Source organism: Bubalus bubalis, chromosome 3 (genome assembly GCF_019923935.1).
Source record: "Bubalus bubalis isolate 160015118507 breed Murrah chromosome 3, NDDB_SH_1, whole genome shotgun sequence".
Taxonomy (NCBI): Eukaryota; Metazoa; Chordata; class Mammalia; order Artiodactyla; family Bovidae; genus Bubalus; species Bubalus bubalis.
Genome location: NC_059159.1, coordinates 36,631,583 through 36,643,296, shown reverse-complemented (window position 1 = coordinate 36,643,296; position 11,714 = coordinate 36,631,583). Strand labels below are relative to the sequence as shown.

Genomic DNA, 11,714 nt, shown 5'->3' with positions numbered 1-11,714 from the left:
CCGCCTGCCCCAACCGCCCCACGCGCTTTCCTTCCCGGCCCGGGCGCAGGCGCGGGCGCACGCGCCCCGCCGCCGCCCGCCGTTCCTGCCCCCGGCAGAGGTGGGGGAAGGGGGAGTCGTTCTGTTTAACCCTGAGTTACCCGAATCCTCCTTAATTTGCTAAATTTGCGGTTTGCTAATTCTTACTTCTTTCACTTTCCTTCTTCCCTCTGGCTCACTCTATTTCCCTCCACTAAAGTCTGATAGTTTAGGCTGAGTGGAGCGGGCCCTAACCCTAACCCATCCCCAACCACCCCCATTCTTTTTGCCTCGCTTTCCATCGGACTCTGCAAATTTTGCAATAGGGGGAGGGATTTTTTAAATTGCATTTGCAAAGTTCGGTATCTGGGCAGGCAAGGGGAGGGAGAGAGGGAGTGGGGAGCAAGCCCCGCCCCCACCGCCCTTTGCAAATAAAAATCTAGGGGGGTGGGGAGGAGCAGGAAGTGGCGGTGCGAGGGCTGCTGCACAGCTAGCAGAGCCGCGGTCCGGACGGCAGCGCGTGCCCCAAGCTCTCCGTCTTCCCCCGCCCGCCAGCCCGAGCCCAACCCGCGGCCCCAGCAGCAGCCCCGAGAGCAGCCCCAAAAGCAGCGCCATGGCCGGGTGGAACGCCTACATCGACAACCTCATGGCGGACGGGACCTGTCAGGACGCAGCCATCGTGGGCTATAAGGACTCGCCCTCCGTCTGGGCCGCCGTCCCCGGCAAGACCTTCGTCAACATCACGGTACTGAGAGGCCTGCACAGTCCTAGGGACTGGCCCGGCTTGGACCCTGAGGGAGGGACTCGGTTGGGGGCGGGCGCGGTCTGTGGAGGGCGGCGAAAGGCCGTGACCCGGTCCTTGCCCTGGAAGTGGCGCGAATGGCGGCTGCACGTGAGCGGGCCCCTCCATAGCCCCGAGTCCTCCGCCCCGGGCGGCGGCGCCCAGCCCGCCCGCCGCCCCGCTTTCCGCGACGGGGCGTTACATCCGGGGCACAGGGCGGGGAGGGTGCGCCGCCCGGTGCGGCGGCCCACTTCCGCCTCCTCCAGGGCGGGTCGGGCACGCGCCGTAGTTTCTACCCGGGATTTTGATTGAGAAGGGACTTGGGGACCCCTGGCTCCACTTCCGGCCGCCAGCTCGCGCCCCTTTCACTATTGTTCCTCTGAAACGGGAGGGAGCCTCAGTCGCATGGCCTGGGTCCCTAGCCCGACCTCCGTGGTTTCCCTGCCCCTCCCAACTCCGTTAGAGAGGGCTAGGGCGCCACACGACGACCCCCTCCCCGCCAGTTGGCCCGTCGGACTCAGCATTCCTGTGAGACCAATCCTGGGAGTCCCCTTGCCCTCCCTTCCCGCCATCCGGCAGGGCCTGGAGCAGGGGAACTTTGTGAGAAGTTTTAGGACAGTATAAGTGAAGGAAGAAGGGATGACTACTGCTGTCCCCATCACCACCTCCCCTGTCCACACTGCCCGGAAGTGGGGAGGGGGAGCGGAAGTTCGAAAGGGGGGGAAGGGGATTTCCGGGCGGGAGGGGACCGGATGTGGGGATTTGGGGTGTAAGGGGGAGGGGAAGATACGTTCCCCGGGGTATCTAGACCCGAGAGCTGGCTTGTCGGGTCTAGCCCCAGGCCCCCTCCAAAAGTTCTTCAACTTTCCCTGAATGCCCCCAGGCATCTGCTTCCTCATCTTAGAGCATAGATACCTGAACCTAAACTCTAGGTTACTTAGAGACCCAGGCGTCCGGGCCCCTAACAACTCCTGCAGAACCTTTGACCAAATAAGGGCAAAGTTGCTTCTCCTGCTTTGCCCGCCCCCTCCCTTCCCCTCTTCGCTTCTGCTTTTCCTGAAGGAGAGTTCTGAGCATCCAAGGCTCTCCACTCCATTCTCTTAACTGGTGTTTAGCCCCATTTATTTACTGGGTTTGCTTTACCTATTAAACGACATCTAAATCGACATCTGAGTCAGAGGACTGTTGTCCCTTCCTGTTACCATTCTCTAGGTTTCAAGATCATATTTTTGTGCACTTCCAACAATCCTGAGTTTCTCAAATTTCACGAATGTGTACAAAGCATATAACATACACCTCCCACCCCAGGGGGCTTAGCTTCCTTGAGAAATGGAAGGCAGGTGGGAACTTTGGTGTATCGACTAACTTGCTGGGTGCTTGGTTCCCTTTTCAGCCTGCTGAGGTCGGTATCCTGGTTGGCAAAGACCGGTCAAGTTTTTTCGTGAATGGGCTAACACTTGGGGGCCAGAAATGTTCTGTGATCCGGGACTCACTGCTGCAGGATGGAGAATTTACTATGGATCTTCGTACCAAGAGCACCGGTGGAGCCCCAACCTTCAATATCACTGTCACCATGACTGCCAAGAGTAAGTTCCTACCCGTTCTCTAGCTCCAAAATCCCTAACGTACCTCTTTTTGTTAATCTTTTGGGTTTTTCTGTGTGGATCACTTAGTATGAAAGGATCAAACCAGGTTTCTACTCCCAGCCTGCCGGATGCTGGGGCATCGAATTGTTCCTCTAGTTGTCTCAGTTCCTCACCATATGTATAAAGAAGTTGAACTGTATTACCTCTTAAGTTCCTTCTTACCTTGAGCATTTTCAGAGGAGAAACTCTGTTTTCTTGGAGGAGGTAAAAGGTTTATTGTAAGTCAGCATTCACTGTTGTCTTTTGAACTCTTTTGTGAAAACGTGGAGGTGGCCGGCTCATCCACAGCCATTTCTAGCCTGAACACATGAGTCAACAGTCCGGGAGCCTTTGACCCCTAAATTTTACTGTGCTCCTTTCCAGCCTTTAAGCTTGATTTTCCCCTTTTGAAAAGACCTATTGTTTCAGGGTGACTGACAGCCTGCCTGTGTGTGGGGGGGGGGGGGGGGTTGGGAGAGATGAGGTTGGGTTACAGCCCCCAGGGTTGGACAGCTGCTGAACAGCTGGCAGGGGGTGGGGTGGTGACACCTGGGTCCTAGCCTCCTTTCTCTTTCCTCCAGCGCTAGTCCTGCTGATGGGCAAAGAAGGTGTCCACGGCGGTATGATCAACAAGAAATGTTATGAAATGGCTTCTCACCTGCGGCGTTCCCAGTACTGACCTCGTCTGGCCCTCCCCTCACCACTCCCCACTGCTTCTGCACCCCTCTCCTTCCCACACACATACATACACCATTTTTATTTTTTGGGCCATTATCCCACACCCCTTATTGCTGCCAAAACCACATGGGCTGGGGGCCCGGGCTGGACGGACAGACACCCCCTGCCCACAACCCATACCCCTCCTGTGTGTGGTTGGAAAACTTTGTTGTTTTTTGGGTTTTTTTTCTGAATAAAAAAGATTCTACTAACAAGGTGCTGTGTGGTTTTAGCCTGGGTGTCAGGATGGAGGACAGCTCTTGTGACCTGCCTCCTTGATCCTGGCTTGGGGTTAGAAGCAGCAGGAGGGTTTAGGGCACTACAAAGTCTAAGATTTTGAGTTTCTTACTTTCATGTTCAGGATTAAACACCTGGCCAGATTGGCCAGGCCTTCTACAATAACCTATCCAGCCCTAGGTCCTCCCCAGTGTGCTAGCTGAATTGGTGGATAATGGAATAGAGCCATCCAGACCAGAGAATGGGTCCAGGCCTGCGGGCAAGGCAGAGCCAGTTGAGTCATCCTCATGTGTGGGTGGGGCTCTCCCTCTCTGAGTCACAACAGATGCCTACTGGGGCTGTCCCCAAGACGCCAGGTTAGCCTCGCCTCCCCTCCCCACACGCCCTTGCCCCTGTATGGCAGAAAGGAGCAGTTCCCCAAAGGATAATAGGTTTCTCTGTGAGAATGATCTCACCCTTCCTTAGTCCACAAAAACAATTTTATTAACCCAGTAAGTGAAGACCCTGTCCCTTTGTACCCCCAACCCCTTCAAAAGGATGGAGCTGGGTAAGGGGAGAAATCTGGGGTGGAAGTGTCTCCTATCCTCAAAACTAGAAGACTGGAGAGGGGAAGAGGGGCTGTGCAAATAGGTCATCAGAGGTGGTGCGGAGGGGAGTATTAAACCAGGATGGCAGCAGAAGATGTAGAGGGTGAGGGGTCTGTTGAAGACCCAGGAAAGACAAGGGGCGCTGGAGCTAGAGAGCCAAAGGAGGAGGGAGGTGTGGGGCTGGAGCCCAGAAGAGGGGTCCGTTCTGAGGCAGGCTGGTCCCTTGGCTCCCCTTCCTCATCACCCTCTTGCCCCTGGCTTTCTTCCTCCTGCTCATCATCCCCAGGACCCCGATGCACAGGCTGCTTGCAGATGGGGCAGGTCTTCCGGGTTTGAGTGAGCCAGGGGTCCACACAGCGGCTGTGATAAGCTGCCAAGAGGAATGAGGTGAAGCACCTGATGCCTGCTGGGGGCCTGGGGACATGGGCACAGGAAGTGAGGGCCTCACCATGAGCACAGGGGAGTACCCTCAGCTTGTCCCCATCCTCATATTCGTCCAGGCAGATGGCACACACATCATACTGGTCTCCTAGTGGAAGAAGAAAATCTTTAATTTACAGAGCCATTCTGAACCAGGGCCCACAGGATGTCACTCTGGGAGGCCTGTGCTAAACCTGCAAGATATTTTTCTGTCTCTAAAGAGCCAGAGGAAGAGCTAAGACAGCATGGGTGGAACATGAGGAATCTGGGCTTAGAAGGCACAAGCAAAGAGAAGCAGAGGTAAGAAGGGAAGTGGGGTTTCTGGGAGTTGGTGTGAGTGGAGAGATAGTGAGTGGGAGGAGAGGAAGTGGGGCGGGGCTTCTGCCATAGCCTTATAAGGGCATTGGAGGCTCCAGGCCTGAAGACCCAGCCCTTTCTTACCTGTGCCTTCCTTCTCTGGCAGCATCTTCCCCACTCTTTACATTTTTCTGCTTTATCCACCTTCTCTCTTACAAGAAAGGTCCTCCATCTTTCCCCCTCCCCCAACTATTCCATTTAATCATCTTTGCTTTCCACCTCCTGCTCTAAACCTGTTCTGTCCTCTTATGTACGGGTTAAAAAAGGAAAGACGGCATCTCAGACTGACATCTCCCTGCCATCTCTGCCCCTTATCTCCTGGGCTTCAACTCCTTCAGAACCAGGTAAGTGGTGGGAAAGGCCTGCTCTTCTTAACCCTCCTCACCCTTCTGATAGTCATGTGTAGGGATCTGTTTCAGCTGCTCTTTGGTCAGTCGATTCCGCTGGAGCCGTTTCCTATGCTGGATGCAACGAACTATCTGGTGAAAGGGAGTGGATGCATCAGTCTTAGAAGAAATCTGGACAATCCAGTACAAACCATCCCTGTCTTGCAACCCCAGAGCCAATCTGGCTTTAAAGGCCTTGACTCTTCCCATCTTGGTCCCTGAGCTACTCACCATCACTGCTCCCATGGCCAAAACCAGCAGTCCTACAATCCCTGTGAAAGGGATGAGGTAATAGCCCAAGGGGAAGCTATTGTCTGGGACAAGAAGCACCCGAGCCCTGGGAAAAGGAAGACCGATATTAGAGGGGCGGAAAAGGCAAAAGGACAAAGAGGGACAAACTGGCTCTGGACAGGGCGGGTGGGGATGGGGGAGAAAGTACCAAGAGGAAGAGTGTGATGGGCCTGAGGCTGAATGGTTGGGGCACAGGCTTGGGCTCCAGGTTGGCATGGAAGTGCTGAAGGAAGAGTAGGAAGGAGGGACAGGTCCTACCCCTTCTCGTAGACAAAGAGGGCACGCAGGTACTCGGAGCTCCTCTCCCCAATAAACACAGACGGGATCCAGATTTGCTGCTGGATTTCCTCTGCAGGGATGAGGGCATTACACTGGGGACCCAAGCTGCCACACAAATCCTTTGACTCTCTTGCCCCATCCCACCCAAAGCACTGATTTCCCTAAGGCTCCACCCCTCCTGCTATCCTCTCAGTCTAAGCTCTACTGAAAATGCAGCTGTCCAGCCTTACCACTATTCCACACCATGTTCAGAAGTTCATTGGAATTCACATTGTGTACCACAGCTGCACCATACCCAGCCTTCTGAGCATTTAGGACCTAGGGAGAAAAGGCAGATAAGAAACCATGATGGGCATTGCCACCTTTCGTTCCTGGTGCTCACCCTCCCAGCTCCCACACCACATTCAGCAACCTTGAGGTCAAAGTTGCAGTCGAATCTTCGAAGCAGTGCAATGAAGACTGACCCGTTGACCGGGGCTAGGGGTGGTGGGGCAATGGGGCTGCAGGCATTGTCTGGGTGAGCCTCCACAAGGAAGCCCTGGGGAAGAGAAGCAAACAACAGTTGGATTTCATCTCCCTAGGTTCTGCTCCCCACAGGTTCCACCATGCACACTGGCTCCCACATCCCGCACGTCCTTGTTCCTGAGGTTGGTCTGAGCAACCACACCAAAGTCGGAAATCTACCTCTTAACCTTCTGAAGATGCAATTCTGGGCAAACAACAGCCCTTTACTGGATTCTGCATCATCCCTCTCTTTCCCACGTGAGCTAATCTGTACCCCAACTCCTGGCTAATTCTTTGGCCTTCCAGTTCCCCATTCACTGTAATTCGATTCTCCATTCATCCACATCACTTTCTCAAGCTATTTCACATTCCCTGCTCTAGTACATACTTGTTTAAAAAAAAAAACAAATGGAGGTATTTGCGCTGAGCCCCCTGTTACCAAACTCAATTATAATTTTAGCTTCCCCCAAAAATGGAATCTTAAACCAGTCTATCTGGAGTTACATGGTCAGCATTAGTGAGGTAATCTGCCTGATAGACCCTTTCTGTCCCCTAAAGCAAGGTGATTTTGCCACAAACAAATCTTTGCTGGTATAATTTCCTTGTCCCACCCCTTTCTGCCTGTAAATCTTTCATTTTGTATAGTTCTTCAGAGATCTATTTGCTGGGTGGAATGCTGCCCGATTCATGGGTCATTAAAAGCCAGTAAGAGCTTTAAAATTCAGTCCTGCTGAATTTTATCTCTTAACACCTCCCTTTAATTTTCCAATTACCCACCTTACAAACAACAATACCGGTATTTATGGCCCAACTGAGTTCTTGCTATATGGTAGTCTGTGAAAAAGTCCTACAAAACTGCTTATCTAATTTACCCTCCCAATAATCCTGTGATAACTAATATTATTTTCCCATTTTACAGTAAAACAAACTAAGGCTCAGAGAGATAATTACTTGTCAAGATCATAATGGCAGTAATTGGATCTAGAGACCCTACTGATAAGCACCACTAGCCCTACCTGTTATCTTAGTCCACTTTCAGTTTCCCTTCCAAGGCCCAGAGTTCTAGGAGTAGACTTTGTCTTTTACCTCCAGATTCTGGATTCCACCACACTAGACGTGCTCTTGCACTTAGTTCCTAACTTGACACTTTTCCCACTAACAGCTTCATCCAAGAAAGGCTCCTGAACTTCTACCCAGGAAAGATAATTTAAGGACACAGGAAAAAGGGGAAAAAAATCACCTGAAGTCCCTCCTGGCTCAAAGCAGCCCCAAAGAGAGCTGGGAGGTCTGCAAAGTCCATGCTGGCATTGTGGTCCGAGATCTGTGGACAAGAGTCCGTGTTGGCCCTTTAGTCTGCAACCTCTCCCTTCAGCGCCCTTCCCCCATTGGCCCCTCCGACTCACCGCTCGAATGAGCCCCCGACTGGGGGCCGCTCCCCACAGCACAGTGACCACAACCACAGGAAGCGGGAAGGCCGCAGGGTGCATGGCAGCGGGAGGAGAGGCGGAGGGGGCCGCGTCCGGATAACAGGAACAGAAACGGGAGTTCTGCGCCCTCTCTGGCCTTCCTTCAGGATCCCAGGGGTCCAACCACCCCCAGGTCCCACTTCCCAGCTACATGGGGGCTCGGGGAAGGACCTCCGACTCGGGGAGTGAGGTACCCAACTAGTCTATTGGAGCTGGGAGGGAGAGACTAAAAATAATCCTTTTCTGGTATAGTAATAAAACCGGGAAAGGGGACGGAGACCAGCACAGGTGACAGAAAAACTTCTGGAAGGGTGGGGGAGCGCAAAGGGGCGGGACTTCCGGCCAGGTGGGCCGTCCTCCCAGCCCCTGGAAAAGAGTTTCCGGCAAGGAAAGTCAGGCCGCTTCCAGCATTGGACGCTCACGACTAAGGACTTCCGGTTCTAAAAGACCGATTAAAAGAAAGGTCAGAGGTGGAGGCAGCGCCTGTAGGGATGAAAGGAGCACCGATGTATCAGATGACTACTTAGTCGTTTCCCCGCTAGTGCCTAGGACCCTGCAGCACCCCGGTTTACAAACCTGTCCTTCTTCTGGCCGCCGCGGTACCTTCAAGTCTCGCGAGAGGCCTCAGCACCTTCCCCCCACCACCAGCTGACAGCTTCCTGTATGCATCGCGAGATACCGCCCAATTCTGACTCGCCTAGCTCAGTCCATCTCGCGAGATCTTCAGATACCCTCCTCTCTGTTTTCCCGCGATTCCAATTCGATAAAAATTGCGCCTTAGCTTCGGCTTCCAAAATCAGCCACACCCCTTCCCGCACCCATTCTTGAAGCTCCTCCTTCAGCTCCGCCTTACTCCCGGCCGCCTTTGCGCTCGCGCCTGCGCCTGCGCCTGCGCCAACTTCCAGCTAGCGCTGGACCTGAGAGCTGGAGGGGCGTGCGCGCGCGCCCTCGCCCCTGTTGCGCGCGCGGTGTCACCTTGGGCGCGAGCGGGGCCGCGCGCGCACGGGACCGCGAGCCGAGGGCCATTGAGTGGCGATGGCGGCGACGGCGAGTCCCGGGGCTTCTGGGATGGACGGGAAGCCCCGTACCTCCCCTAAGTCCGTCAAGTTCCTGTTTGGGGGCCTGGCCGGGTAAGCTCAGGCCCCAGGGATGGGACAAGAGGAGGAAGGGACGGGTGCAAGGTACCGGGCCCGGTTCTTCTTTGGGTGTGTTGCAGTGAACCGAGCTGACACGGGGTCAGTGCCGTCCCCATCGTATCGCAAGATCCTTGATGGACTGCCAGGCTCTTTTCACCCATCGCAGGGCGCCTTTGGGCTGCATGCACGACCCCCACCAGACCACCTGAGTTTCCCAACCCATTGCTTGACTGCGGGACTGTATGGGGTTTCAGGTCATTGCATGGCTCCTGCTGGACTATATGGGGTCCTAGATCATGAATGCCCACCTCTCCTTGGGTTGGACTGCACGCAATCCCGGGGTCACTGCTTGACACCCTTGTTGCTGTGTGAAACGCTTTCATTGCATGGTCCCTTCTGGACTGCTGGACTTTTAAGACCCATTGCTCTTGATACAGGTAGAGACTCTTGTACACGTGCCCACCAGCTCCTGAACACTTAATCAATGGCATGGCAGGCCCTGCCCTTTGTGACCTCTTGTTGCTGGGCTCCAGGGGACTTTGGTAGATCTGAGACACCTAGCCGTTAATGCTACCCCTGTCTTCCCCCAGGATGGGAGCTACAGTTTTTGTGCAGCCCTTGGACCTGGTGAAGAACCGGATGCAGCTGAGTGGGGAAGGAGCCAAGACACGAGAGTACAAAACCAGCTTCCATGCCTTCACCAGCATCCTGAGGGCAGAAGGGCTGAGGGGCATTTACACCGGGTACTGGGGCCAAAGGATGGGGGTAGGTTGTGGGTTGACAGCTCTAGACCTGGGCTTGACTCACTGACCCCTTCACTCCCCGCCCCCCCAGGCTATCAGCTGGCCTGTTGCGCCAGGCCACCTACACTACTACTCGTCTTGGTATCTATACTGTGCTGTTTGAGCGCCTGACTGGGGCTGACGGTACACCCCCTGGCTTTCTGCTGAAGGCTGTGATTGGCATGACTGCAGGTGCAACTGGTGCCTTTGTGGGGACACCAGCTGAAGTGGCTCTTATCCGCATGACCGCTGATGGCCGGTGAGTTCTAGGTCTGAGCCTGCCCCCAGCCCCATTCCCTGGAATGTAGTATGAAAGAAGTGATTTCTTATCCTAGATCTAGGGCACAGCATTCACCTGTTCACAGCATTCTGGCCTCCCTTTCTTTGTGCCTGTGGGGGCAGAGTGGTCTAGCCCAAACTTGGCCTCTCCCTGCCTTCCCTCCAGGCTTCCAGTTGACCAGCGTCGTGGCTACAAAAACGTGTTTAATGCCCTGTTTCGAATTGTCCGGGAAGAGGGGGTCCCCACACTATGGAGGGTGAGTAGAGGGGCTGGAGATTTAGGGGACCTGGGGTCCAGTCTTGGGCATTTCTGACTCCCCCTCCACCTCTCACCCCAGGGCTGCATCCCTACCATGGCTCGGGCTGTCGTCGTCAACGCCGCCCAGCTTGCCTCCTACTCCCAGTCCAAGCAGTTTTTACTGGACTCAGGTGAGACCCAGAGCTGAGCCCTCAGCTCCCAGCTAGCCTGGACCAGCTTCGAGCTGATTGCCACCCCCTGCTCCACCTCCCCCAGGCTACTTCTCTGACAACATCCTGTGCCACTTCTGTGCTAGCATGATCAGTGGCCTGGTCACCACTGCTGCCTCCATGCCCGTGGACATTGTCAAGACCCGGTGAGTATCTGGACAATCTGGACAGACCTGGGCCTGGAGAGGGATGGGAAAGTCCCTCTTATGTCCTCATGTCCCTGCCTCCTGTCCTTCAGGATCCAGAACATGCGGATGATTGACGGGAAGCCAGAATACAAGAATGGGCTGGTGAGGAACCAGAGCCTGGGGCTTGGGCTGCAGGATTGGATGCTGGGGGGAAGGGGGAGAAGGCGGGTAGCTGGGTAAGAGGAAGAGGACCCCAGAGGCCAGGTCCTAGCCTCAGTGCCCTGCCTGCCTTTCTGTCTAGGATGTGCTGGTGAAGGTCGTGCGCTACGAGGGCTTCTTCAGCCTGTGGAAGGGCTTTACACCATACTATGCCCGCCTGGGCCCCCACACTGTCCTCACTTTCATCTTCTTGGAGCAGATGAACAAGGCCTACAAGCGTCTCTTCCTCAGTGGCTGAGGCGGGTGGGGGGCCTGGAGTCGCTGCGCTGGGGCTCCATCTCACCCCCTGCTCCTACAGTCAGTGTCCCCCAACCCTGGGGGCCTGGACTCTGCTACCCTGGGCCCCTCTATTTATTTTCCCAACACGGTGTGGTTCCCTGCTCTACGGTTAAAGACTTTGGTCTGTCCTGCCCAGCTCCAGCTTGCCCTCCTTGCCCTGATCAGCATCATCTCTGTCCCTGGCTATACCTTGGAAGCTCACTGGGGATTTCTGGGGCCTCCTTGGATATTAGTTTCAGGGCACATAGGACAGCAGAAGCCCCTCCCTTTTCAGTGGGGAAACCAAGGCAGGGCTGAAGGGACAGGAGAGAGCAGAAGCCGTCAAGATGATCAAAGGTCTGCAGTAGGAGGACGTGGCCCTTCCTCCACCTCACTGAGGACATAATCAATAAATTGGATTGCTGACACCACCCCCAAATCTGGAGAGTTGTGGGCACAGGACGGGGAGGAGACCGGACAAACGAGCAGATGCTCCTGGAGAATAGGAACTGGAGTTTGTAAGAAAAATTATTAAAGAAAGAGCACTCACGGTTTTTATACAAGCGTTATATATAAATCAGTCATATTGCAGCAGCTGACGTATGAGAAAAACCCAAACTCCAGTCTTCCCAGCTGCTCCCCCAAGAACTCGGCAGACGCCCAGGTTGTCTCATGTAATCCCCAGAAAAAGCCTTGGGGGTCTGGTGACGGCTTCTGCAGCCTGAAGAGGGAGGGATTACAGCCTGAGAGGAGAAGGCTGACCTTCGAGGTGGGAG

The 11,714-nt window shown here is 54.8% G+C and overlaps 3 protein-coding genes across 5 annotated transcripts; 2 read left to right on the top strand and 1 right to left on the bottom strand.

The window, feature by feature from the left end:
* Positions 1 to 470: 470 nt before the first annotated feature.
* PFN1 (profilin 1) lies at positions 471 to 3,356 on the top strand. The gene is made up of 3 exons (XM_006060066.3): positions 471 to 763; positions 2,193 to 2,385; positions 3,006 to 3,356. Exons 1-3 carry the CDS (start codon positions 632 to 634, stop codon positions 3,101 to 3,103), a joined length of 423 nt encoding a protein of 140 aa, XP_006060128.1. The 5' UTR covers positions 471 to 631; the 3' UTR covers positions 3,104 to 3,356.
* Positions 3,357 to 3,839: 483 nt separating this feature from the next.
* On the bottom strand, positions 3,840 to 8,499 carry RNF167 (ring finger protein 167). 2 transcript variants are annotated; one of them, XM_025280760.2, is made up of 10 exons: positions 8,245 to 8,499; positions 7,606 to 8,151; positions 7,443 to 7,523; positions 6,111 to 6,236; positions 5,929 to 6,016; positions 5,678 to 5,768; positions 5,360 to 5,465; positions 5,128 to 5,221; positions 4,414 to 4,494; positions 3,840 to 4,335 (listed from the first exon to the last, which is right to left on the bottom strand). In XM_025280760.2, exons 2-10 carry the CDS (start codon positions 7,687 to 7,689, stop codon positions 4,037 to 4,039), a joined length of 1,050 nt encoding a protein of 349 aa, XP_025136545.1. In that variant the 5' UTR covers positions 7,690 to 8,151; positions 8,245 to 8,499; the 3' UTR covers positions 3,840 to 4,036. The 2 variants fall into 2 exon arrangements, with proteins under 2 accessions (XP_025136545.1, XP_006060132.1); XM_006060070.3 differs by having other exon boundaries at positions 7,606 to 8,108.
* A 44-nt stretch (positions 8,500 to 8,543) lies between these two features.
* Positions 8,544 to 11,496, top strand: SLC25A11 (solute carrier family 25 member 11). 2 transcript variants are annotated; one of them, XM_006060067.3, is made up of 8 exons: positions 8,544 to 8,798; positions 9,395 to 9,547; positions 9,639 to 9,845; positions 10,032 to 10,122; positions 10,204 to 10,294; positions 10,380 to 10,479; positions 10,572 to 10,623; positions 10,763 to 11,496. In XM_006060067.3, the coding sequence occupies exons 1-8, from the start codon at positions 8,704 to 8,706 to the stop codon at positions 10,916 to 10,918; spliced, it is 945 nt and encodes a 314-aa protein (XP_006060129.1). In that variant the 5' UTR covers positions 8,544 to 8,703; the 3' UTR covers positions 10,919 to 11,496. The 2 variants fall into 2 exon arrangements, with proteins under 2 accessions (XP_006060129.1, XP_025136546.1); XM_025280761.2 differs by lacking the exon at positions 8,544 to 8,798 and adding an exon at positions 8,803 to 8,903.
* The last annotated feature ends 218 nt before the right edge of the window (positions 11,497 to 11,714 follow it).

Coding starts and splice junctions, on each gene's coding strand:
- SLC25A11 (XM_006060067.3), top strand. CDS start 8,704: ATGGCGGCGACGGCGAGTCCCGGGGCTTCTGGGATGGACGGGAAGCCC. Junction 8,799..9,394: donor CTGTTTGGGGGCCTGGCCGG/GTAAGCTCAGGC, acceptor GTCTTCCCCCAG/GATGGGAGCTACAGTTTTTG. Junction 9,846..10,031: donor CGCATGACCGCTGATGGCCG/GTGAGTTCTAGG, acceptor CCTTCCCTCCAG/GCTTCCAGTTGACCAGCGTC.
- PFN1 (XM_006060066.3), top strand. CDS start 632: ATGGCCGGGTGGAACGCCTACATCGACAACCTCATGGCGGACGGGACC. Junction 764..2,192: donor AGACCTTCGTCAACATCACG/GTACTGAGAGGC, acceptor TTCCCTTTTCAG/CCTGCTGAGGTCGGTATCCT. Junction 2,386..3,005: donor TGTCACCATGACTGCCAAGA/GTAAGTTCCTAC, acceptor TCTTTCCTCCAG/CGCTAGTCCTGCTGATGGGC.
- RNF167 (XM_025280760.2), bottom strand. CDS start 7,689: ATGCACCCTGCGGCCTTCCCGCTTCCTGTGGTTGTGGTCACTGTGCTG. Junction 5,769..5,928: donor GAACATGGTGTGGAATAGTG/GTAAGGCTGGAC, acceptor TCATCCCTGCAG/AGGAAATCCAGCAGCAAATC. Junction 5,466..5,677: donor CTCTTTGTCTACGAGAAGGG/GTAGGACCTGTC, acceptor TCCTTTTCCCAG/GGCTCGGGTGCTTCTTGTCC.